Source organism: Corythoichthys intestinalis, chromosome 11 (genome assembly GCF_030265065.1).
Source record: "Corythoichthys intestinalis isolate RoL2023-P3 chromosome 11, ASM3026506v1, whole genome shotgun sequence".
Classification (NCBI taxonomy): Eukaryota; Metazoa; Chordata; class Actinopteri; order Syngnathiformes; family Syngnathidae; genus Corythoichthys; species Corythoichthys intestinalis.
In genome coordinates, this window is record NC_080405.1 from 42,436,864 (window position 1) to 42,462,958 (window position 26,095).

Here is a 26,095-nt window from a genome sequence, read left to right on the forward strand (position 1 = left end):
TCCTCTTCATTTGGGTACATTTTTTTTCTTTTTCTAAATGACATGTAATAATCTGAAATGGTGATCAATAAGTAGGTTTATCCAAAATCCAGCAAATTCTTAGTATTTATTACAAAAAAAGAAAAAACACCAGAGGCATTAAGAGGAGAGAGCATTGATCGATAGATGATATCACCGCCAGAACGTCACCAGGACATAAAACCTCGTCAATATCTTATTAACCCCCACTGTTTGACATCTTGTTGTATTTGACTTGCATACAGAAATATTGAGTATACATACCAGAGTGCTTCAGATGATTTTGCGAGGTTGATTTCACTTGTCACTGATGAATCTTTGTGCTTATCGGCTGCTGATAAAGATGTCAAAACCAGCTTCTCTTGATCCATGGCTGATCAAATCGTCATTCTGAAATAATGAAGCGTAAGATCTCTCCTCTCACAATCAGCCGCTGAGGGCCAACGTAAATAGCCAATGTCAGTGTTGATCTGTAACAAAACAGGAAGTCGCTGAGGTCGGGGCCATGTGATTTAAAGTTTTGAGAAGAGGAAATGACACTCTGACAACGATAAGCTTCTTCGGCTGGAACCATTTTGCAAATGTATTGAAAATTACGCAAGGTGATGGCACAGTTTTCTGAATGTTACTTGGGAAACTTTGGTCAATTAATATTTCATGGGTTGTATCAGGAGAGGAAGTATGAAACAGAATATATATGCTTTTCTCACCAAAAGGCCCTTGACAAAAGAAGTGGAACAACATACTAAACAAGAGATACATACATATTAATGCTGTGTACTATTCCCATGACCAAGCACAAGTCTATGCGCATACACTAATGCTGTTCAACCAGCTTGCCATGCATGTTGGTGGTGGTGGTGGGCAGCGGCATCGCGTCCCATTAGGCAAACCAGGCAATTGCCTAGGGCCCCCAGCCAGCAGGGGCCCCCATAGGGCCAACAGATTTAGCACACGCAGCTAGCGACAGTGCCAGTGAAAGCCTTGTGTCTGAGTTCCCTGTAGGGGCCCCTTCACTCGCTCTTCACCCCCCGCCCACATGTTATTCAGAGTGAGCGGCGATTTGGCTTTTTTTTAATTGCCGTATATCCAAAATGAAGATAAGTTATCATTCTGGAAGTGACAAAAGAAAGAAAAAAAAAGCAGAAGGGCAGAAAAGGAAGCAAGACAGCGGTGAGTTTACTATGTTACTGAAGTTTTATGTCCTAATGTAATAGAAGCCGGGGACTTTGAGTGTCCTAAAAAGCGCTCTATGAGACCGAAGCATTATTATACTTTTATTAAATATGCTATTGCTCCAAGTCCAACTGTCCCTCTCACTTGCACACACTTGCCCATGTTGCTTGTTGCCTGGGGCCTCCAGGGACCCTTGCTACACCTCTGGTGGTGGGGATACCCAGAGAAAACGAATGCAGGAAACATGCAAACTCCACACAAGATAGTTGCAGCCCGGGTTCGAACGTTTCTAAACACCTTATCACCGTGCCACGTTATTGTTATTGTTATTATTATTTGAAACATTTTTTAACTCTTTACAATCCAAGCATGTTTTATGAAATTGATTTGTGTGACATGTCTTCAGCAAACTGTTTGCAGACTTTGTTGTGTACCGTCTTCAGAAGAGGCTTCCTCCTGGGGTGACAGCCATGCACACCAATTTGATGTAGAGTGTGGCATATGGTCTGAGGTCTAACAGGCTGGCCCCCACCTCTTCAATCAATGCTGACAGCACTCCTGTAATGAGTCACATTACATTTTGGAGTAGCCTGGTACACCAGACTCACCGCTGTTCCAGCTATTGCGTCTGGCCACCATTCAGCGGATAAAATTTCCAGGGCGGAGCAAGCCACAGCAAACAGACAGCGGAGTGGACCAATCAGCGACGGGCGGACGTGACGTTAGTAAAGCAACGAGGTAAACATACGAGGAGAGCGAACTTTATCCAACATGGCTAGCGCGAGACAGACTGTTGTCAGTGACTTGTGTTGATGTTTTTTTGGTAATTTAAAACTGATTTTACTGTGGATTGGAACATATTCTTGGCTCTCCTGTTCGCCATCTGTGTTGTTGTGGAGACGACTTTTCGACGCGGAAGAGTGACGTTGCTCTTTAAGAACACGTCACGCAAATATACGAATCTGATTGGACGGTTGATATTGTTCTTGCTCGAGAGGCCGTTAATGGGCTGGGTCCCAGACTATTCTCACAGTGTTTGAAAAATACAGGGAGAACAGTCTGGCCGTGCCAGGCAAATTTTGGAGGGAAAATGGCAAGCACTACTCAATTTGGACATTTAGAGATGTACGTTTTTTCAAAGTGGTGTACTCACTTTTGTTACCAGGGGTTTAGATATTAATGGCTATATTTTGAGTTATTTTGAGGGGAAAATAATTTAACTTTATTATATAAGCTGCACACAGACTACTTTTCATTGTCAAAGGGTCATTTTGTCAATGTTGTCCAATGAAAAGATTAGGGGTGCACGATATCAATTTTTTGAAACCGATACCGATAACTTCCTGCTCCTCCAAGCCGATACCGATATCAATAACCGATAATATATATATAATTTTTTAAATGTATAACCTGAGTTTTTGAACACCTGGAGGTTTAAAAAAAATAGTGGTGGATTCAACATAGATTTGCCTTTGATCTCATCAGATTTTTCATAATGACATGAACAAAACAGTGCGTTTCACTTCTGGACTGCCCGACAGCCAGCTAAGAATTAATGCACTTCCATAAACCACAAGGCTTGGTCTTTTCTTGCTTTTATGGGAAGACACTCGTCTTAATATTGTGAAAGTACAACAGAAAAATACACATATTCAATACTCAATATACAACAAACTGCACAATACACTTATATACACAACTATTATATGTATAGCATAGCACAATAGCTTGAGCTACTAAAGCATTGGCTGGCTTCTATAACACAACTTATGAAGTTCTGTACATATGACCCTTCAACACAGAAGTAAACATATTTTGCACATCCATATGTAATAGTAAACATGAAATACTTACATAAATTTCCGAGGCGGAAACGTAACAGAACGCATTCACGACTGTCAATGCTACCGCTAGACACCGCAATGTGTAAGTGATTGAACCAAACTACTGTAACAAACAATAGGTGCATTGAATTATTCTGACCAGCAGGTTGGAGCAATGCCCCGCAAATGGTCAACTGAGTTCCCATACTATTGTGTAAACTGCAAAGGCAGAAAAGTACATATTATCGGTCCTATTATAAATGTTATTGGATTTATCGGGATGACGTCATAATTCCTATTATCGGACTGATAATTATCGGACCAATAATGATCATGCACCAGTAGAAAAGATATACTTAAATATCTGCAGAAATGTGAGGGGTGTACTCACTTTTGTAATACACTGTATTTCCTGGAAGTGGAAACCCCAACTAGGGGGACGTATGCATCACAGTGGCTCAGACAGGTGGAGTCTCTCAAGGCAGCAGTTTCATGAGTCTCACTCTCTTAGCAACAATTAGACTGGTTAAAAAGTCCTTAAAGTGAAACCGATTGCCTTCCTGTGTGACTTGGGGTACTACACAGTTCACTTTTGTAGTTTAATTTTCCCCTATTGATTTTTATTGACTACACTATACGTCATAGCCACGCTGCTGGCTGAGTGAAGACGTAATGCGTAGGCGAGCTCTGTAATGCCTATCTCCATACAATCCCTGACCACCAATGGGCATCGAATTGAAGCATATCATAGCATATATATATATATATATATATATATATATATATATATATATATATATATATATATATATATATATATATATATATACACACATACAACGTACATCACGTTTGAAGTGTTCAAGATCAATACGAGAATACAGTGGTACCTCTACATACGAAGTTAATTCATTCCAGGTCCTTGTTTGTAAGTCGAAATGGTCTTATGTCAAGCAGGTTTTTCCCATAAGAATACATTATAATTCCATTAATTCGTTCCACAGCCCAAAAACCTACACTAAATCCTTAATAAATATTGCTGGTACTATAACAAATGGCAATTACACATAGCAAAACAAATAAATTATCAATAAAAATCATAATAATAATAATTCCTGTAATAAAGTAAGGAATTGGGTTCTTATGTGGCGGTTTTTGCTGTACGTAAACGCTGACGTAACAGAGAGAAGGAGCGATGAGGTTTAGAGTTTAAATTTCAATGTTTTCTTGAGAACACCATCAACTGCGGGCTACAGTAGGTGCTTTCTGTTGGATAAGTTCTGAAAAAAAAAGATAAAAACTGGACAAAGCTGGCAATTTCTTTGGCGACGTTACCACAAGAATAATTTTCAGCTTAATTTATAAAGACTGGCGAACGGTGGTCGGTAGAGGACCGTGGAGATGTATTGTTGAGCCAGTTCAAGGATGCGTCAATTTGCATCTTCATTTCAAAGGTATTTCCTTGTTTCACCACCGGTGTTCTGCCAAAATATGCTACATCGGCGAAACGTCCTACATTAGTCCAATTTGACACCTAAAGTACTACCGTGTGCTCTAAACTTGTTTTGTTTAGATGCATACAGGAATAACGTACTAAAAAAATGCCTGCAGAAAATACTTAAATGTAGTTATATCAAATAAGGACGGTTTAAATACGCTACGTGACTAATGTGGTCAACTGCTTCAAAGCTAACACAAAAAAACCACAATGGTTAAAAGTATGAGAGGGTAATACATGCAAAAAGTATCTTTGAGGCAGTGAAAAGGTTCTAAATAACTAAATAAAAACAAAAATATTGAGTACTCGCCGCTTCTAACCGATGTGCGCATGCGTGTGGATGCATGCGCACGCGCCCTGAGCATTGTGTAGGACGTTTCGCCGCGTAGTAAGGAATGGCCGAACACCGGTCCCACCTTTTTGAAACCTGTGTTGATTTCGTACACAAGAAAATCCGCCGTGCGTTCGTCTGCAGTGCTGTCATGTCATCGTATTTCGAGCATGTCGTTGAATGTAGAAACAACCCATAGCAAAAATTTGCTACTCATCTGTTGCTTAATCTTGTCTCGTGAGACAAATTTAATCATGTCAAATTTATGTCATTCTCTGCTTATTTGTTTCTGAGTTTCCCTTAGGAGCAAGTGATGAGTCAAAATGAGCAAAGACATCATTGAGACAAAGGAGATAGATTTGAAAAAAAAAAAAACAGATTTGAGTAATATTTGAGAAGAGAAATTCTCTTAATTAAAAATTGAGTTAGACTTGTAGAGCACCTTACAGGCACTACAGGCAATCTGACACCATATCCTCATCTACCTGCCGGTGACACAACAACATGGGGTTCATTTTCTTGCTCAAGGATGCTTAGATGAATTCGTCAGGACAGAGAGTTGAACTCACAACCTCTGGGTTGGGGAACAACGAGATAACTTGTTTTGTACCATAGTACACGCTTGAGTTCCATAGTTAGGAGGGAATCTCATGAGAAAACTTAAATAAACATTCTATTTTAACAGCTGGGAGCCTCAACTGGGGGGGAATCTCATACCCTTGCGGTGGGGAGTCTCACGAGTTCGGGTGGTGCGTTTTTGTGGGGGCAGGGAGTGGCCACCCGTGTCCCCGCGTCAGACGTGCCTATAAGAGTCGGGAGATTCCCCCAACTCCCCGGAAGTCTGCCAGAGGATTACGTACGGGTCGCTTGGTTTTGTTCCTTCGCTGCTTTGCCGGAGCGTTTGGCTTCCCGCTCATTTGTCAACGGTAAGCGATTTCCATTGTTAAGGAACAGTTTGTTGTGCTGTAACGGTAACGCGGGGATTCTGGGATTGACAAACTATATCTAACATCATTACCACTTGTTCTTGTTTTGATACTTGTTGCTTGCTCTTGTGGGATTGTAATCAATAAATCTCATTTATTCTGCATTTTCTAATCAATAAACATCGTCTATTGAGCAAAAGTGTGCTGGTTGCTGACTCACCGCGAACACGGAAATTTTGGAAAAAAACGCTATTTTGTGGTAAACATTTGGTATTCGAAACCAAAAACCGATAATGCATTTGTAGCGGCCCATAGTTCTCGGCGCCGAATTTTTGGTCAAATCTCTAATTTTTACATTGAACAAGATGAACCAAATGTTATTTATTATTTGACCAATTATTTTCTCAGATTTTAGCATGAGATTAATTAAGATGTGACTGGACATGTCAGGGCAGACAGTACTCTTTCTTACAATGAAAGAATCTTGAAAACCCAAAATGAGCAATTGCAGACTGGAAGGAGATCAAATTGAGAAATATTTGTGACTGACACAATATAACGTTGCTCCGCGAGATCAATAAACAAGGCAGCTTTGAGGTAAGTTGAAAAATAAAATACTTTACTCATCCATATCTTTTATTGAGACATTACTGAGATTGTGACTCCGAGTAAGGAGATAAAATTGAGACGCATTTGAGATTGACACAAGTACTCATAGTTGTCTCTTGGTGAGATCTTGAAAGGAGACAATTGTGAGACTTTATTAAAAAAATCGTGCCAGTCGAATTATTCTTAAGACCTTCGCATATAATGCTCGCTATGAGACTTACTTCTCATGAGACAAATTTGAGAAAACTGAGAAAACCACTGTGGTCTCGATTATTGCTGATTCATTTCTCAGAGATGTGAATGAGACGTGAACAAGATCTCATCTTCAATTTTGCTTTGCTATGGGAAATGGCGAGTCAAATTTTACGTCGGATGTCGAAAAGATCGTGTCGAAGCGGTCGTATGTCGAGGTACCACTGTATGCAATGAGCTCATCACTGGTCGTTCATTTTAAGCGATCTGGCCAGTTCCACATTTAAGATTACGGGTTGGCGGAGAGCCAGATGCAGTCATCAAAACAGCCATGTATGGCTCGCGAGCCATAGGTTCCTGACCCCTGATCTATCCTATTAACATTTACCGCAGTTAGAGCCTCCGGATGTCTGACTCATTTGTAGACTATGTTAATGATATGAGCTTGTTGTAATAGATTTTAACTTTTCTTCAGCTAGCCTGCTCAGACTGTTGTGTTGCATGATAATGCGAGACCTGGCTGTAACTGATGATAACGGTGTCATAAATAGATTCATGAAAAATAATGAGAGGGTCAGACTGATTGTATTCACCAGTGTCCTCGCTGCGGTGGGTTAATTAGAAAATCACATGCTCATTGAAAGGACAATCACGCAAATTAAAAAAAAAAAATGTAATTATATTCCCCTCATCATGCTGAGGTGTCATTTATTAGAACAAGCTGAATTAATTGGCTGACCTTATTTTTGTCTGGTTCTATTGTACTAGAGTTTAAAAAATTCATGGAAACCAAAGAACTGAAAAAAAAAAAAAAAAAAAAGTATTATTCAGGGAGTGTTTGATTATGACAGTTCATAAAATAGAGGTTTTAAAAAGATTGTTTCATAAAGGAACCAACAGGTTGCTACCAAAATTTTCCACTTGACTAAAATTTTCGTCTAGAAAAGTGTCTGGTATGGGGCGAATGAACGTACGTTTGTCAAAATGGATTGGACGTTGGGGTTGGCGCTCGTCTGCGTGGCTGTTGCGCGGCTGGTGGGGCTCGCGTGCGGCTGGATGTGATGGGGCTCGCTCGGTGTGGGGCCCCGGTGCCGGGATTGATGATTGGGTGGCGTAGGGTCGGTCGCCAACGGGCTTACACTCACAAGGGATTCACACGATTATTGGGTTCTAAATCACAGAGCTGATTTGTGTACACTCTACCCCTTTCAATCACTTAGCTTATAGACCCCAATCACGTGATGTCACAACTCCGCCCCCCTGACTGGTGCCGCCATATTGTCCGTCAGCTCATAGTGTTTACATATTACCGCTACGTACATTCCTCCTTTTACTGCGTGTTTCTCTGCTTGTCTAAGGAATCACCCCCTAGTAAACAAACCCAAAAACCTTCCTGACAAACGTTAACATTGATTAATCAAAATGGTGAAGGCATGTGTTGCGGTTGTTTGCATTAACAGAGAAGATAAACGGTCATTTTAGTAGTTGCTGTGTGCCCATTGTTAAAAGGGCAAATCTCTAAAGCAGCATGGTTTGTTTATCTCGGTCCATGATGCGTTTGTGTTGACAGCCGTTAGACAGCGGCCAAAACTTCAGTATGGTGCCAACACGATCGCAGACATCATCAGATGGAGACTACGAAGCTCGTCGCCACGGTCGCGTAGCAAGAAGGTGAGCGCAACAACAGGTATTGTGCCGAAAAATAGCCGCTCTGCGTGAAATGTCCCCCCTGACGGGAGCGCCCACACGGAAACGACTTTCTTGTACCGTGAATATGCATTATTTTACACTGCTTGAACTAATAAATGTCATACCTGTGTGATTGTCATTGGGATATGGTCGTGAAAACCTGTAGACTAATACATTTCTGTTCAAAGATGGTTATGTGGCCCAGTCCACGATTTGTTACTAAAATACAGTACTAATATTTTGTGTAATTTTATTATTTTAAACTGATCTTACAGTCGTAAATCCATTACTGTTATGCGTCCATGAAAACATTTGATGTTTTCACGTCAATAAAGCGTTATAAATAAGCTCTCCGGTCAGGGGGGGCATTTCACGCCGGGCAGCTATTTTTTGGCACACACCGGCCCGTTGTCGATCAAGTTTCATTTTACAATTGTGACAACGGTGACGCTCAGCTGACCAAATGTCGGTTTATATTCGGGCCGGTTCCGATTTTGGGTACCCGACTCCTCATTTTGACATAAACTGAAGTATGATTGGAAATTTTGTGGTCTCAGGACGAGTTCTGATGCACGGGACGGGATCGGACGGGAGGAAACATTGGTTTGGGCATCAAATATTGATCTGGTGACTGGATCGACCGAAGCTTTTCCAAATAACAGCTTTTATGCAACTCATCCAATGAGTTTACAGCATCTGAAAGCACCGGGGCTTCCATAATTTGCAAGTGAATCCACCTTTAGAAACTACAATCATTGACAACACGTACACACAATGACGGACAATACAGCGATCACGTGATTTTGTGATGTTGGTGATTGGGGTCTATAGACTCCCCCACCCCTATCCCCCTCTTTCCCTGGTCAACAGGCCCCCTACATGGTGTCAACCGGAAATACATCTAGCTGACGATAGCACCAACATATTAGTAGTGTAGAAGTTCAATGTATTTCTTGTAGTTTGTGTTTCTTTTCCTTCTTCTCTTGTGTCTCTTTTCTTCTGTTATCCCATAACCCCTTCCTGTTCGCTGCTTTGTCATAATAAACGAGGTATGTTGAATGATCACAATGGGAGTATGTCAGACTCTCAATGTGAAACATTAAAACTGTTCAGATCATCCGGGCACTTAGACTTCCATTCTCCGCGTCAAACAGCTGAACAGGACAGGTTAAAAAAAAAAAAAAATTTTTTTTTTAAATAAAAAAAATGGATTGGACGTGCATTGCTGTCAATGGCAGCTAATGAGGTAAAAATAAAATTAGTTCTTCCTTTGGCCAGGATGTACCCTCTCACCAACTAATTTATCATTAGTAGACGTCCAATCCACTTCCAATGGATTGGACTTCTGGCATCGGTGATGGCAGGCAATTAGTTAAGCAGTATCTGGCCAGATATGATAGCAATTACTTAAAATCCATGTGAATATGCAGTCATTTACTATTAAAAGAAATAAAAAAATCTAAATAATATGGTATCGGTTTGGACCGATACCACACAGCCATGTGTCGGTATATCGGGAGTCAAAAATGGTAACAATAATTCCAATGTCCTGCCTTTCAATAATCCATTTGGAGGAAACTTGACATTTATGCTATCTAATGCCTACCACACAATGTAATTAAATGTGATATCTGTTAAATTAACGTCAAGTTGAACCACAAAAAGCATTTTATATTTTACTTCCCACAGAGGACTTAAGTATCCAACAGTCCACGATTAGACAGGAGCAGGCGAGGTAACGATATGCATCAGTGCTGTCCACTAGCTTGGTCATACCCGCTCTGGTAATTCCTTTCATGCGTCTCTTCCATCTATCTTGGACGCCAGTCAGAGTATTGCTGTGCCAAGCAGCGGCTTTGCCGGGCAGCCCCACAACAGCAATGCAGTGCCTTTATTGACCCAGGAATCCGTCACAGTCAAGGACAAATTGGCTTCTGCTTCCGAGGGGATTAAGAAGGAGCATAACACAGAGGTGGATAGTTCATTTATCTGCTTGAACTTCAGTAATAGTTAAAAGGACATTTAAGTCAGGGTTTGATCTTTGTACAAAAAGACAAATCGGGACTGGAAGCCGCCAATCTGCCTTGATATCAGCAGAACTGCCTACATTTTTGTCCTTTGCAGCAGTAGTGAGTGCTGCACATCTGGGATCAGTGATTGAAGGTGACAGTGAAATGATACAGATGCTGACAGGGGGCATCTGAAGTGACTAAGGCCCGAACAGCATCTCGTCAAACAAGTCAGCTGTGTGCCATGTCTGACTTTGACAAATTCTGTCAAAGCGGAACAACAAGCCCATTGAACAGAAAATGGCCAACTTGCCCGAAGACCGTCTTGCAATGGAGTCTCCTTTCACAAGGGTAGGCCTTGATGTTTTTGGGCCCTGGACCAGGGCGGTCAACAGACTTGCAGGGGCCCGGGGACAAGAGACCATTATAGGGCCCCCAAAACCAACCCCGCCCCTGCCACCGGCTTGTCACAACAACATACGCAGTACTTTTAACGCTTTGCAAGCAATGACAGTGTAAAATTTCAAATTATTTAGAGATGGACAGTTAAATTTAACCGAACGTAATGTGATGTGACAAAATTTAAACAACTTCCATCTATTGTACCATGTAGGCTAAAATACAATACAACTGAGAGTGCTATGCCTGCCTGCTAAGCAACAAAACAGTATAACACATAATACATCCCTGGGGTTATCAAGCCTTCAAACAGTGATGTTCCTAGATTTTTTTGACAGGTTATTTATAACATTAGTGAAATCCAGTTTTTGAGCAAACTCATGCTCAATGGAGAGCATGGCTAGGTTGTTAAGCCTGCCCTGTGATGTGATGGAGTGCAGGTAGCTTTTTATTACCGTATTGGCCCGAATATAAAATGGCCCTGATTATAAGACGACTCCCTCTTTTTCAAGACTCAAGTTTGAAAAAAGACTTTTTGAACACCAAATTAAATTTTTTACAGAAAATAATTGCAGTACATCTGTAACAACGGAATATAACAATATATTTGAGAGAAAAAGCATGTTATTTTGCCTCATTCAAATCTTAATATGTGAACATATGTGAACAACAGTTTAAATATGTAAACTAAATTGCAATTACATTCATAAATGAATGGCTTCTGGTTATTGAAATGTAAATAAACCACTATCTTATTATCTACTGTGATAAAACAACAAAATTGCAATAACTGCATTAACCATCAAAGTGAGGTCTAACTGTAACTGTAGTCTTGAAACAAATCTGAATAAGGAAAAACACTGCAATAAAATAATGCAAACTGGTTAAACTTGAGAGTAGCTGAGATCTGTCATGACAGAACATTACTCCTCAAGTTCAGCATTCGCTTCAACGATATCTGGCGCCATCTAGCGTCGTGAATGGGTATAATGTCTAGACCCCGAATATAAGACGACTCCCACTTTTTCAGTGTTATTTTAATGCAAAAAACATCGTTTTGTATTTGGGCCTGTTGAGTCTGTTGAGCATCACGCACCTGCTCCCCACAGACTAACATATATCCCTGATCTCCCATCACCTTCAACATGAATGATTAGGTACTTATCTGAGTGATATAAGCACATGGAAAAACAATAATTAGCAGCAATGTATTTTTAATACAAAAAATACTAAAACATTTTCCTGCTAAATTTAAAACAGTGTAATTTAACTCTTAAGGTCCTGAGCCTTTGTGTGTGCGTGTGTGTGTGTGTGTGTTGTACATGAAAGTGTGTAGACAAAGTAAATTAGGAAGCGTTGAACGTTTCAAGGCTGCATGTTTTATCTGACAATCCACTGCAATCCTTGTACATATACAACAATACTTAGTACATCATGAGATAATACCCTTATGCTACTTATAATCAGTGTTGTCTTTGGTAGCCCTTTTAAATTTCATCTTAGTCTCTTGGATGAATATACTTATTAATCTTAGTCATATTTAATCATCTAAGTGTGTTTAGTTTAGTCAATAAAAACTCAGACAAATTTCGTCAAGTTTTAGTCAACGATTCTCAAAATGTTTTCGTCTATAACCTTCAAAAGTTTTAGTCCATGAAAAAAAAAAATAATAAAAAATAACAGGGTTCCAACAATTTCAAATGAACGTTGACAGACGAGCACGTAATTGTAGAGTCTACAAGGACTTCTTCATGATGATAATACACAGTCAGCAGGAAAACAGCACATTATTTGCAATTAATTAAACTCATCTGGACGCCACGAACTGTATGTAAAAAGTTTTCCAAGAGTTTAAGAAGACGCTCATAGTCACCGCATTAATGCAAACGCGAACAATATGCTAACGCTACAAGTTAGTTTAGTGTGTGATGATCACTCAGCCCAGACCTTTCTGTAAAGGCTAAAGCAACATGGCACAGCCAAGATAAGGAAATAAAACTTACCAAGCAGCACTACTATAGCGAATTTTCATTTCATTTTCGTCTCGTCAGACGGGAACTGGATTCCATCTAGTTTTGTTTTGGTTTTCTGTTTGTAGGTTGTCATCGTCATGAAAAATTTGTTCGTCGATGAAATATTTCTGTTATTGTCATCGTTGACGAAAAAAACACTGCTTATAATACGTTATGCAATTTGTTTCCAAAATTGACTGGGCAAAAGTAGCATAATCGCCAGTAGCCATTTGTTGTTTTTCTCTTTGTTTACCATGGCGCAATCTTGCGGGATGAAGCGGAAATGCAGAGGAAACTATGGTGGCTTGGATAAAATTTAGTGCGGTTTTGAAAATCGAACGTTCCGATTTGAAAGTTATTAACATCGATTTAACCAGAAAAGTCGGTATCGGCTCAGAATTGATTAATCGAGCAACCTAAAACATTACCTCGACCAATGGGATGAGTGGGATTTTGTATCGTCATTGTTCTGTCAGCTCATTAGTCAAAAAGCAGGAGAGCCAGGGGAATGCGTTTCCCTACATATTCTTATAAAGCACCATATCAGTATCCATTCGTTCTACAAATAAGACACTATTTTCAAGTTTCATGATAATATGGGACAATGAGCGTCATTTGAAAGCTCAATACGGAACGCTTTTGCTTCTGAATACGGGATGATTCCATTTTTCAAAGGACGGTTAACAACCCTACAAATGAACATTCGATAGATGTACAAATTCATGAGCCAAAAAGAGCTAACTAGCTTGACGAGCTATCTTGCTTCACTCAGGGGAGGCCGACGCGTGCCACGTCTTAAAATAATAAATAAATAAATAGCATACTGCACATCATACTCATCACAGATGCTGATAATTTAAAATTAATTCCACCGCCTTTCTTTGCTTCTACCTGTAAGCTAGCTAAAAAACATCATGCAACAGTCATGGTAACGCCACCTACAAAACATCCAGTTTATTCATTCATTCATTTCCCATGCCGCTTATTCTATTTTAATTAATTTTGTTGAAAAGTCACTTTTAGTCCACCTAGTTATCTCAACCAAAGAGGATGGAAAAGTGCTGATATAACTTTGAAGGCAAAAGGCAGATTTTGTTTGGTAAAATCTGATAGGTTAGGGGAAAAAACATTTATCTGTAAATCTTTGGTTTATACGGATTTAAGTCATTCTCGTTCATGTTTTTCCCCCTTTCTAGACTCCAATTATCAGCCAGTCAAGAGGAATAAACATATTTCAAAATTAGGCTTAGACATCTGTTAGTTAGTTGTGATTGATATGTATGATTTGAAGAAATATGTAACAAAAATAGAGCAAAAAAATTGACTGTATACATTTTTCTCTGAAGAAGAAAGGGAAATAAGTTCAAAAGACAGCTTGTCTATTGCACAGTGGGTATGTTTCATAAATATTTTCGGGGCAAAAGGGCGTTGAGAAGTGACAGCAGCCTTTCTTTTCAATAACACACAAGGCTGCTTTCGAAAGATTTCATTTTTCTGCACTCTTGCTCTCTGCCAACTCAGATCTTGAAAGATTGTTAGTGAAATGTAAAGAAAAAAGGGCTAGCAGGAAAGAAAGACAAAAAAAATACAAGTCGACGTGACAAGTTACGTGACACCAAAAAATATCTGGAAATCCCCATTTTGCTTTTCGAGCCTCAGTTCTTTTTTTTGGGGCCGGGGGTGTACGAACTGCAATTGTTGCAATAGTCTTCCGTGGATTGAGCTCTGGTAATTGTGGAAGCCTTTGGAGCACATTGAACTCAGTATTTGTTTAGTCACACCAGATAACATAACAATATCTGAAACTGTGTGAGCGCACATACAATGTCCTGATTTGTTCGGTTTTGTGTAAAATACAGGCAAATACTGCTTTGTCTCTGGTGAACAAGTTTTACAGAAACTGAAGAAAGCAGATGCAAAACAAGATGCTGTGTCCCAGTTACTAATATTAATTAATTAAGTATTTGTGTGTGTGTGTGTGTGGGTGGGGGTGGGGGGGGCACAAGAAGCTTTTGTAGCTCATCTGTATAATCAGAAATTCAGCAATTTCTTGTTGTAAAGACTAGTTTGAACTCGAACTAATCCCACCAGACATCTGAAATATAGTACATAGAATTCACATTAGTGAATGTTTCTACATTTGGTACATTTTTTGTTTACTCTACATGTCAGGTTGTTTGTTCTTGTAGTTATTACTAGATCAGCAGTTTTTGGAACATGCAGACCAGCTGAACGGGAACCAACTACATGCTGGGTCTTCTGAATTCACTTTCATTCATCATCTGCTACTGTACTCCAGCTTGAGAAAATGGACTCAAACGTACCAAAATTGTTAGCACTAATATCAATGAGCAGTTGTACCAAATACAGTGATACCTCGACATACGATCGCTTGAACACACGATCTTTTCGACATCCGACGTAAAATTTGACTCGCCATTTGTTTCTACATCCGAAGACATGCTCGAAATACAACGACATGACAGCACGGCAGACGAACGCATGGCGGATTTTCTTGTGTGAGAAATCAACACCTCTTGGTTTGTTTACACTCTCCGAAGCCGGGAGGCAGGGAAATGTCAAAAGCCTGACTAACTACGGTAGCATATTATAGCGTTCGGGAGGTTTGACAGTAAAGGTGAAGTCGACAGTTTTGACCGTTATGGAGTAATTTTGTCATGTTGTACTGAATAAATGCATTTTTATTCTTTCATATTCCATTTAACACAAGATTGTTATTTGTCATGACCATACCATTTATTTAGCAATTGGGAAAAATACTTTGATAAAAAGAATATCCCCTAAAAATATTGGCGTAGAGAGACTGAAACAATGACATTTTACGGCTGTCTTTGTTGCATTTTCCGCGTTATGAATAATTCCTCCTCAATGGGCTGCATACTAAATCAGATGAAACAATTCTCCCGCTGACGTCATCCACCTGCTGGGGACGCTAGAGCCCTATAATGGCAGGCGTGGCCAGATGGCGGATTAAAACACTTAATTTCTCGTCATCTGCGCTTTGCCAAATTGTTGTGTATAGTCGAATTGTCTCAAAATATGATTTTAATTCACATAATAATGCTATCTAAGACTTTTTTTTATCCTGTCGTGCGCACTTTAAGGTGGTTATGTAATTGGTTTTTGTACAGTACCATTAAAACAACAGTCCATATAGATCAATTTGTGCTCAGAAAAAAATTACATTGTTTAAAAAAAAATCCAACAAAAATATAAGCAGTTACTCACAATGTTACTTATTACTTTAATTTTTTTCACCAAATAATTTTTTACTTTTTTTGGACGACAACTTTTACTTTTACTTGAGTAATATTATTTTGAAGTAACGCTACTCTTACTTGAGTAAAATTTTTGGCTACTCTACCCACCTCTACATGTAAATTATTGTACAATAAATAGTCACAACAAGAGCAGGTCCTCTTAGTCATATTCCAGTTTAGTAAGAAAAGAAAAGAGCTATACAGAGCAGTATCAAGAAATTGCATGACTGGAAATAATTGTTTTTTTTTTGTATGCTGCAGCTAGCTTTTTGAAGACGCTGCGCTTGAGTGACACAAGCTCTAAGAGCATAAGCTTGTATAGACATTTTCTTGACAGAATCAATGTCGGCAATTATCAGAGAAGCCAAATGAAAGTGAGCACTATATCAAATCCAGTCATTCCCCACTTTTCACTGTTAATTCGATGCATTGCCATGCAGAAAGTACTTGTATTTAGAAATGTTTTTGGTCCGTACTTTATAAATGAAAGGTTCACTTTGTGCCTAACTGTAGAGAGGAAAAAGACCTAACAACAAAACAGTAGTTCCTAAACCGATCAAATTGTTTCAAAGAGGTTTTACTTAAGCACTTGCTCAAGGCAACTGGCAATGGGGCTTTCACGAAAGTGCTTCTGTTTCTTCATATACTGGGAAATCTCCGTAGTCAGACATGCTTAGGGTTTGTAAAATTTCAATAACATTTTTGGAAATGCCTAAAAGCAAAAGTGGCTCTCCTGTGTGTTGTGTTTATTTTGTGTGTGTGGTTTGGATCAATTCCATCCCACCACATGGATTGTATGGATATTTTTCTTGTTCAGAGGACAGGCCTAATTTGATTTGGCAGTTATGCTTACCAGTTTTTTTGTTTTACATTCTGAAAACTCCAAACCAATAAATGTTCTCTCGATTACAAAATAATCATGCTACCATTGTAGCAGCAATGGCTAACAGTTTACTGTAATTATGCTAGCATAGTATTGCTAGCGCTGCTATTTTGTTATAGCCAGTGTTGTTAATAACGGCGTTACTAACGCCGTTATTTTCTTTAGTAGTGAGTAATCTAATTAATTACTTTTCTCGTCTTGGCAACGCCGTTACCGTTACTGAGGCGGGAAAGGTGTGCGTTACTATGTGTTATGATGTTGGTTGACTGACGCGAGAAAAGTCTGAAAAAGACAAACTCATGGAAACGAGTGAGCAGAGCAGGAGTGGGGAGGAGGCAAGGGAGTGTGACGCCGTTGCAACCGCGATGCTACTATGCTAGGTGGCTCCAATATTACCTGATTGTAGCCGATAGCCGTCAAACTACGCCCACATGATGCTTCGGTAGAGATCACATATATACAGAACTAGATGCAAATGACAGACACGGCGGCATTAGCAACATGTATAATAAAGAACTAGATGCGTTAGTAAACAGCCGCCATCTTAAAGCAGTAGACTTCTCATGAAGGTTCTGTTGTAGAGAACCTTTCTAGCGAACCTAAGTAACTTTTTATCTAAAATGCTCCTAAATCAGCAAAATCTTGACTTAAATCTATCTTTAAATGAATAAACAGTTTTAAAACGTACACATGTCGAAAATAGACAGAAGGGAACTAATGCAATAACGGGAGTAATATTAAAAACTTTAAGGGTTGATTCACAACATTAAATGACTTCCACACATAGCAGAAGTTACCATCTAGTAAGCGAAATATCCGCAATACCCCTGTGTCTAGTGTTTAGGGTAAAGAATCGGGCTAGGGCCAATTGTCCCAAAAACCCTTTAAACGTCACATTGTGTGACCCTTTTTTGAGCAAAAAAAAAAAAAAACATGAAAATTATTACCAGTTACTTAGCCATGTAACTACTTACTCTTACATTCAGGTAACTGAGTTACTAACGCAATTACTTTTTGGGAGAAGTAATTTGTAACTGTACTAATTACTTTTTTAAAGGAAGATTAACAACACTGGTTACAGCCAGATATGCATCATCTAAACGAAAGTATCACCTTCGCTCTTTTATGATTTCATTTTAAATCCACTCCGAGTCAGACAGGCTTCAAACTATTATTCGGTAAGAATAATTATTGTCCCGGTCCTACGGTAGTGTAGTGGCATTATTTCTTGAAGGTGTAGAATTTTAAATGTACTGGTTACCCGTTTCTCATCTATACTCATGCCAATACGGGTATTTATGCAGTGAGCTGGGGAATCATAAATTAAGGAATGCGAGCTACTAAATATGAAATCCCGGGATCATTAGCTGGATTCGATTGGATGGGAACGCTCATAATCAGCTCTCAGAGGCAGCCAAGATCGGGAGATGTCGATTTTGTTGCATCATTTCATCTTGAAGAAACACAGACAGAGGGATGGGAGGGAGGTTAAAAATGACTCAAGCCCAGTTTGATGCCCTGAAGATGCATATGGATTTTAACATTAAAATGGAAGATATTTGAAGTTTTTTTTTAATGGAAAGGATATAAAAAAATAAATGTGAAATATGAGAAGAAAAATGCTTAAAATTGGTTCATGAGTCATTGGCTTTTGATGCTCGGACGTACTATGCTGGCCAAAAGTATTGGTACCCCTGCAATTCTGTCAAATAATGCTCAATTTCTCCCAAAAAATGATTGCAATTACAAAGTCTTTGTAAGTAGTATCTTCATTTATTTTGCTTGCAATGAAAAACCCAAAAGAGAATGGAAAAAATATTAAGTCATAATCATCTTACACAAAACTCCAAAAATGGGCCGGACAAAAGTATTGGCACCCTTTGAAAAATCATGTGATGCTTCTCTAATTTGTGTAATTAACAGCACATGTTACTTACCCGTGGCACATATCAGGTAATAACAATAACTAAATCAGACTTGCAGCCAGTTAAAATGGATTAATGTTGAATCAACCTCTGTCCTGTGTCCTTGTGTGAACCACATGGAGAAAAGAAAGACGACCAAAGGACTTTGTGAGGACTTCAGAAGCAAAATTGTGAGGATGCATGGGCAATCTCAAGGCTACAAGTCCTTCTCCAAAAACCTGAAAGTTCCTGTGTCTACGATGCGCAGTGTCATCAATAAGTGTAAAGCCCATGGCACTGTGGCTAACCTCCCTAGATGTGGACGGAAAAGAAAAATTGACAAGAGATTCCAACGAAAGATTGTGCGGATGGTGGATAAAAAACCTCGACTAACATCCAAACAAGTTCAAGCTGTCCTGCAGTCCGAGGGTACAACAGTGTCAACCTGTACTATTCGTCGGCGTCTGAATGAAAAGGGACTCTATGGTAGAATACCCTGGAAGACCCCACTTCTGATCCAGAGACATAAAAAAGCCAGGCAGGAGTTTGCCAAAACCTACCCGAGAAAGCCAAAACCATTTTGGAAGAATGTTCTCGGGTCAGACGAGACAAAAGTAGAGCTTTTTGGGAAAAGTCATCAACATAGAGTTTACAGGGAAAAACGATGCCATTAAAGAAAAGAACACGGTCCCCACAGTCAAACATGGTGGAGGTTCCCTGATGTTTTGGGGTTGCTTTGCTGCCTCCGGCACTGGACTTCTTGACCGTGTGCATGGCATTATGAAGTCTGAAGACTACCAACAATTTTTGCAGCATAATGTATGGCCCAGTATGAGAAAGCTGTGTCACTCTCAGAGGTCATGTGTCTTCCAGCAGGACAATGACATAAAACACACTTCAAAAAGCACTAGAAAATGGTTTGAGAGAAAGCACTGGAGATTTCTGAAGTTGCCAGCAATGAGTCCAGACCATAATCCCATAGAAAACCTGTGGAAAGATAGGAAAATGGCAGTTTGGAGAAGGCACCCTTCAAATCTCAGAGACCTGGAGCAGTTGGCCAAAGAAGAATGGTCTAAAATTCCAGCAGAGCATTGTAAGAAACTCATGGATACCGGAAGCGGTTGTTCGCAGTTATTTTGTTTAAAGGTTGTGCGACCAAGTATTAGGCTGTGGGTGCCAATACTTTTGTTCAGCCCATTTTTGGTGTTTTGTGTAAAATGATCTTTTGTGTTTTTTCATTTCAAGTAAAATAAATTAAGGTATTACTACCAAAGCATTTGTTATTACAATCCTTTTCTGGGAGAAATTGGGCATTATCTGACAGAATTGCAGGGGTGCATATACTTTTGGCAAGCAGTGTAGGTTTGTAATATAATTTAGTACCTAACTGGTACACTGTTCTATGATGACATTATCTTTTAGCTTTGTGACATACAGATAGGCTACCTCAGAATGGGGTCGACTCGTTGACAGTTCGTTCAATGTGTTTAATCAAGTAAAGGCACACGATAGGGAAACGGATTGTGTAGCAAGTGCTGACACATTGATTTATCTGACTTCAAACCATAACAAAACATGAGCTTGTCTGATCCCTACCACTTGTAAACCAACTCCGTCTAATATGAAGAGGCCAAGAGGGACCTGGATCTTTTTCATATTGTGCATGATTTGTGTTTTACCCTAACAATGAATCACTCCTTCTGGTGATGCAAACCATGTATACGTTGCTTTCACGTTCCAAAACACTATGTATTATCTTCGAAAACAGGAAAAAATATTGATTATTGAAGAATATCATGTGGTACTAGTAGATCAAAAGTTCTTCAAAGCATTTGTCACAATTCAATTGAAATGGACAGTTTGATCAGCTCCTAAAATAATAATAAAAAAAAGTCTTAAAAGTCTGACTCTATCCCACAGTCTGATCTTGAAAAAGTTCATTTTCCGGCTGTAAGACAGGCTGTAAATCTTCCTTCATCTGCTAATATCCATCCAGCTTTGGACGCTCTTCACAAAATCATAAAGATGAGGTATTGGCTTCTTTGTACTTTAGCTCCCCTTCACTTCTACTGCAACCTTACATTGTCATAAAAGTGAGCAGTATAAGATGGCATTGTCTTTCACAGGACAGTAACTTTTTTTCAAAATGTGGCTTTCTTTGACCAGTGAATGGAAAAAGCTTATTATTATTATTATTATTAACTCATTCACTGCCATTGACGTAGCCCTCCGAAGGCTCCGAGGGAATCGATTGTTAAAGGGTACCACGGATAGAAAGGCATGTAGTTCTTAAAAGATAAATGTTAGTACGGGTTATAATAATTTGATATTAAAACCTCTCATAATGCTTTCGTTTTAATAAAAATTTGCAAAATAAAAAAAAAAAAAATAGCAGCTTGCCATTGTAGTTGACGTCACAGGGCGGTGACGTCACATGGCCATGCTGCCATACTTCACAGTGTCACTGTTTAACTATGTTAGGTAGTGATTTAACTATACTACAAGGTGTCAATGGAGTGTTTTAAATTAATAAGAGATCAAGCCAATGAGTGTGTTTTGTCCCTCGACTGACGCCGTAGTTTCCTGTGCACTGTGACTTACGTTCATTTGGGTGCTGTCTTCACAACAAGACTCCTGATAATGGCTCCCAGAGTCATAGTTTGTATATTGTGACTAAATATTGCCATCCAGTGTATTCGTTGAGCTAAACGAGTTGCTAAAATGTTTATATAAAGTTAGACCAAAGTCTGAGTTAGTTTTATATGTATTTTGCATATATATTTTGATTGTGAATTTTTGAATGCCAGTTCTCTTTGCATTGTTGTTTAACTGTGTGAGAATAAGGCCTCATTAATACAGATTCAAGCACTTTTCTTCTTGTGAACATTATTTTTTGAGAGATGTGAATATTATTTTTGTTGTATTTTCACTATATGATACTTATGTTTGTTGTGAAGGAGTTTCCGAAGCTTATGCCAATATACGGCATGGTCCGAGCTACGAATCTGAACACCTGTGTCCCCTCGCTTTTCTCTGCCTCTTAGGTCTTGTTGGAGGCAGTCTATCAGGTCCTCTGCGTGTTCGTTTTCAATTCAGGTGAGACGGCTAGACTGGATTGCAAATTAAAAGACTGGAAGCAAGAGGTCAATACTGCGCAGTTTTAATTTCAGAAATTTCTGGGTGCATTCAATGATAGAACAAAGCTGTGTAGAGGAATGCGCGCCAAACAGAGAGCTTGCCGTTGCTTATATTGTACTTAAAAGGAGGTGTGTCTGTTTGGTGATTAACTCATCTTACAAAATAGGTCATGAGACTTGCTGGTTGGCAGTTAAAAGTCCATGGTTATTGTTGGCAGTTGAAGTCCATGATTATCTGAGGCAAAACTGTCAGCGGTTTTCTGTGAAAAACAACTCCATTTATGGACATGATTGCATTAGGCGAGATACATACTGACTTCAGTCTCAATGTGCAAAATGATACGAGTAGCCAGCAAGCGTGACAAAATTAGGTAAGATGTCATTAGACGCAATTAGACGTCTCGGTCGAGGCAAACGTTTTTGTGTGCTGTGATGCACGGCCCTGGGCTATCAGCAAAAATAAACTGCTTTGTTTCACTGTATTGCCTAATTATATTTAAAGCACACGACAGTTCTGGATGCTAACTATCTCCATAATAATATTGGAATAAGTTGGATCACACAAAAGTTTACCGTGAACTACAAACTATAAACAGTTTTTGACATCAAACACTCTCCAGCTGTCGTCATTAGAGCAGGGGAGTGCCGTCACTAGCGAACTTGGCACATGAACGCTCGTCTCGTCCCATCCCGTTTTTCCTGTTTATTTTGCTTTTGCTGTCCTTCTCATTAATGTTCCACTTTGGTTCAAATTGGATGGGAAAAACCGTTGATATGTTAATGTAGTTAAAGATAGTGAAAGTCCGGCAACGTACTCATGTGATGTCAACGCTGTGTGACATCAACAGCAATGGCGACCTAGTAGTTAAAATAATTTTACAAACTTTATTAAAATGAAAACATTCCTCCTTCCCTCGGCCGACAAACGGCGGCTTATCGCACATCATCGTCGCCGGCGAGTAAACGTCTGCGCTCAGGCAGCATCGCGCTCTCCTCTGCGGTTCTCAACTGTGTAGAGACTTCCACCTCTCTCGGCCCTCTTTGTGTGCCAGCCGAGAGAGCACTATCCTCGGATTTGGCTCGGGCAGCCAAGCGCTCCAACGTCGGCCGATTTGTCCACAGAGGATGTGCCATTTTTGGCGTTCGACAACGAGCCGAAACTTGCTCGCTGCCGGGGACTGGTCGATCGGTGAAGGCTATCACCCCTGCCGCCGTGTGTGACATGAGTCAGGGTAGTTTTGTGTGATTTTTCGTTTTTGAAATGCGAGGAAGGGACTTCAAAGAGTCCCTCGGTTCGGGTTAGCATGTAGCATAGCTCTCACACTCTTTTGTTTACACTCTTTCCTTGTCTCCGAGTCCAGCTGGTAAATGACAAGAGCCGACTAACTCCGGTGGCATAAAAAAACGTTCAGGAGGTCTAAGTAGTCGGCAGTTTTTACCATTATGCAGTTATTTAGCACTGTTGTTCTGAATAAATGCATTTTTAATATTTAATATTACATTTAGCACAAGACAGTTATTTGTCATGACCATACAATTTATTTAGCAATTGGGGAAAAATACTTGTATAAAAAGAATATCGTGTAAAAATATTGGAGTAGAGAGATAAAAACAATGATGACATTTTGCTGCTCTCTGTTGCATTTTCCTTGTTCTGAATCCTTCTCCTCCATTGGGCTGAATTCTAAATCAGCTGAAATCGTTACTCTGCTGACGTCATCACCCAGATGGCAGCGCCAGACCGCTATAATGAGAAGGAGTAGCTAAACGGCAGACTGAAAGACTCATTTCTCGTCATCTGCGCTTTGCCAGATTGTTGTATATAGTCAAATTGTCTCAAAATATAGCATGAAAAAATCTCAAATAGCATTATTATGTGAATTAGAATCATATTTTGAGACAGTCTGACAATATACAACAATTTGGCAAAGCACAGATGACGAGAAATTAGTCTTTTATTCCGCAGACTTCACCTTTACTGTTGCACCTCCCGAACGATATTTTATGCCACCGTAGTTAGTCAGGCTTTTGTCATTTCCCTGCCCCGGCTTCGGAGAATGTAAACAAACCAAGAGGCGTGACAGCTAGCAGACATGCTAACCCGTACCGAGTGACGTCTCAGTCTTATTTTCGCTTTTCGAGGCGAAAAATTACACAAGACTACCCAGGATCATGTCACACGGCAGCGGGGTTGTCGATTGGCTTTGACGATCGGCAAACCGCCCGACGGTGAGCAAGTTACAGCTCGTTGCCCTGCTATGGACAGGAGAGCTCGCCACGGAAGCAGCTGGACAGTACCGCCGGACAAACCGGCCGACGTCGGAGGAGCGGGCAGCTGTCACATGGTCAACACGAATATGGCGTAAAATAATGCTTTACTACACGGCGAAGACATAAACAGAGAGCGGCTTGCAGTTGTTTTGCAGCTAACATGGCAAGATATGTCTGAAGAGAACTTCTCTACATGTCAGTCCATGATCAAACGTAAGTAAACAGTCCTTTATTTAAAGAAAGTTTGGAGTGTTTACTTTGTAATCGCTGTATTCGCGACCATTTTTAACAAAATATTGCAATTTCTGATGGGGTTGAAAATTTGACAGAACACTGGGCAATAAGCCGAGTATAGTGCTCTCCAGGCGGGGGTGTATGGTGGTCGACCGGTGGACAATCAGCCACAAAATGCAATCCACCTCCGTATTTTAAATTGTAGCAGGGTTTTCAATGCTCTTGTCGCGATGTCAGGATATTCCAGAATGACTTTAATCCAGAACCTCGGTAGAGTTGTTGTCTCGAATGTACGTTTAATAAGGTTGCTGTCATTTGCGATCTCTGTTTATTCACAAACGGGTCACGAATCCACTCCTTCGCAGTTCGTGGGTCCTCGAGGTTGTAGGCTCGTCAGGTGCCCTTTTCGCAAAAATATCTCCAAAGACGTCTGTTTTCCAGTTATCGTCACTCGTGTGGGGGCTAATTAGTTGCGGGAACAAATGTGCTGCGCCCGCGGCCTAGTGATACGTTATTATCGACGACAAGCGCACATAGATATATTATATACACAAACAAGATGTACTGCTAGCAGTCCAATCAATGGACTTCTATGACAACATTGTAATCTATCCCGTAGTATTATATCTAGCGTGGACAGAGATATTGGTGTGTTAAACAGGGGCACAGGGTTAATTTGGCCAGAATGCGGTCGTTATTAAATTATTATTTCTGTGCGGCCCGGTAGCAAATGCGCCACGGACCGGTACCGGTCCGCGGCGCATTGGGGACCCCTGCTATAAAGCAATGCTGTATTGTGAGATGCTGACCCGGGTGACGTCACATTCACATTCGTCCTAAACCCAAGACTGAAGCCGGAAGTCATTCATTTTCATTAATAATATATAAAACGATCGCTTTTACACACCTCCAAACGGACCATTTCATTCAAGAGCATAAGACAAAATATGAAATAAACATGATTTTTGGTGTCATACACACTTTAATTCACATAATAATGCTATTTAAAAAATTTTATGGTGTCACAGGCACTTTAAAAAAGGTTAAATGTCATTTATTCAAACCCAGAGGTTGCGCAATCTAGTCCACCAATTGGATGACGCGCTGGCACACCGCGAAGAAGCTCGCGTTGATGTGTCAATCACGGTGCCGCCGCCAGACCCCGGTGACGCTACAATATTCTGACAGAATAGCCAACGACGTCATGCATTAAGAGAGACAATAGCTAATTCATATGCTCACTCGCCACCCTGTGGTCTGGGGTGTGAATTGCAACCTGTCAAAATGACGGACGGACTTCAGTTTTTTCCGTCACCGTTTTAAAAAACCGGTCAACGACGGAAAATATTCGGTTAACGCGACCCCTGTTCAAACCAAAACAATATTTGCAACACCAACCTCTCCAACACACCCCAAAGACAATAACCGACAGCTAACCTCAGTTGTTAACGTCACATGCGGATGCGTTTCCTAGTTTTCTTGAGTGTCATCTCCTTCATCCTGCCTTTCCATAAAAGTACGGGGAGTAACTAATGCAACCTGCCACATTTCTGTATTTGTCTTATTGCCCCTCGACCCAGGCCAGAAGCATTAGCTCACCGCAGGCCCTAATTGGGATGTGTCTAATACGTAACGAAGGTCCCCAGGGTGTGCTCTAATGAATAGAGAATATCATTAATGCCACTGTGAGGGATATTGGCTTG

General features: G+C 40.0%; 2 protein-coding genes across 2 annotated transcripts in view; both read right to left on the minus strand.

The window, feature by feature from the left end:
* Nucleotides 1-26,095, minus strand: part of si:ch211-153b23.4 (uncharacterized protein LOC335392 homolog) — a gene marked incomplete at its 5' end in the record, with an annotated part of 147,739 nt that overhangs the window by 60,806 nt on the left and 60,838 nt on the right. The gene's annotated exons all lie outside the window — the stretch shown is intronic.
* si:ch211-153b23.7 (TNFAIP3-interacting protein 3) overlaps nucleotides 1-26,095 on the minus strand; it is a 115,572-nt gene that overhangs the window by 33,543 nt on the left and 55,934 nt on the right. The window contains exon 2 of the mRNA XM_057849452.1: nucleotides 283-488. Within this exon, the coding sequence (XP_057705435.1) occupies nucleotides 283-389 (107 nt within the window). The 5' untranslated portion in view covers nucleotides 390-488. The remainder of the gene's footprint in view (nucleotides 1-282; nucleotides 489-26,095) is intronic.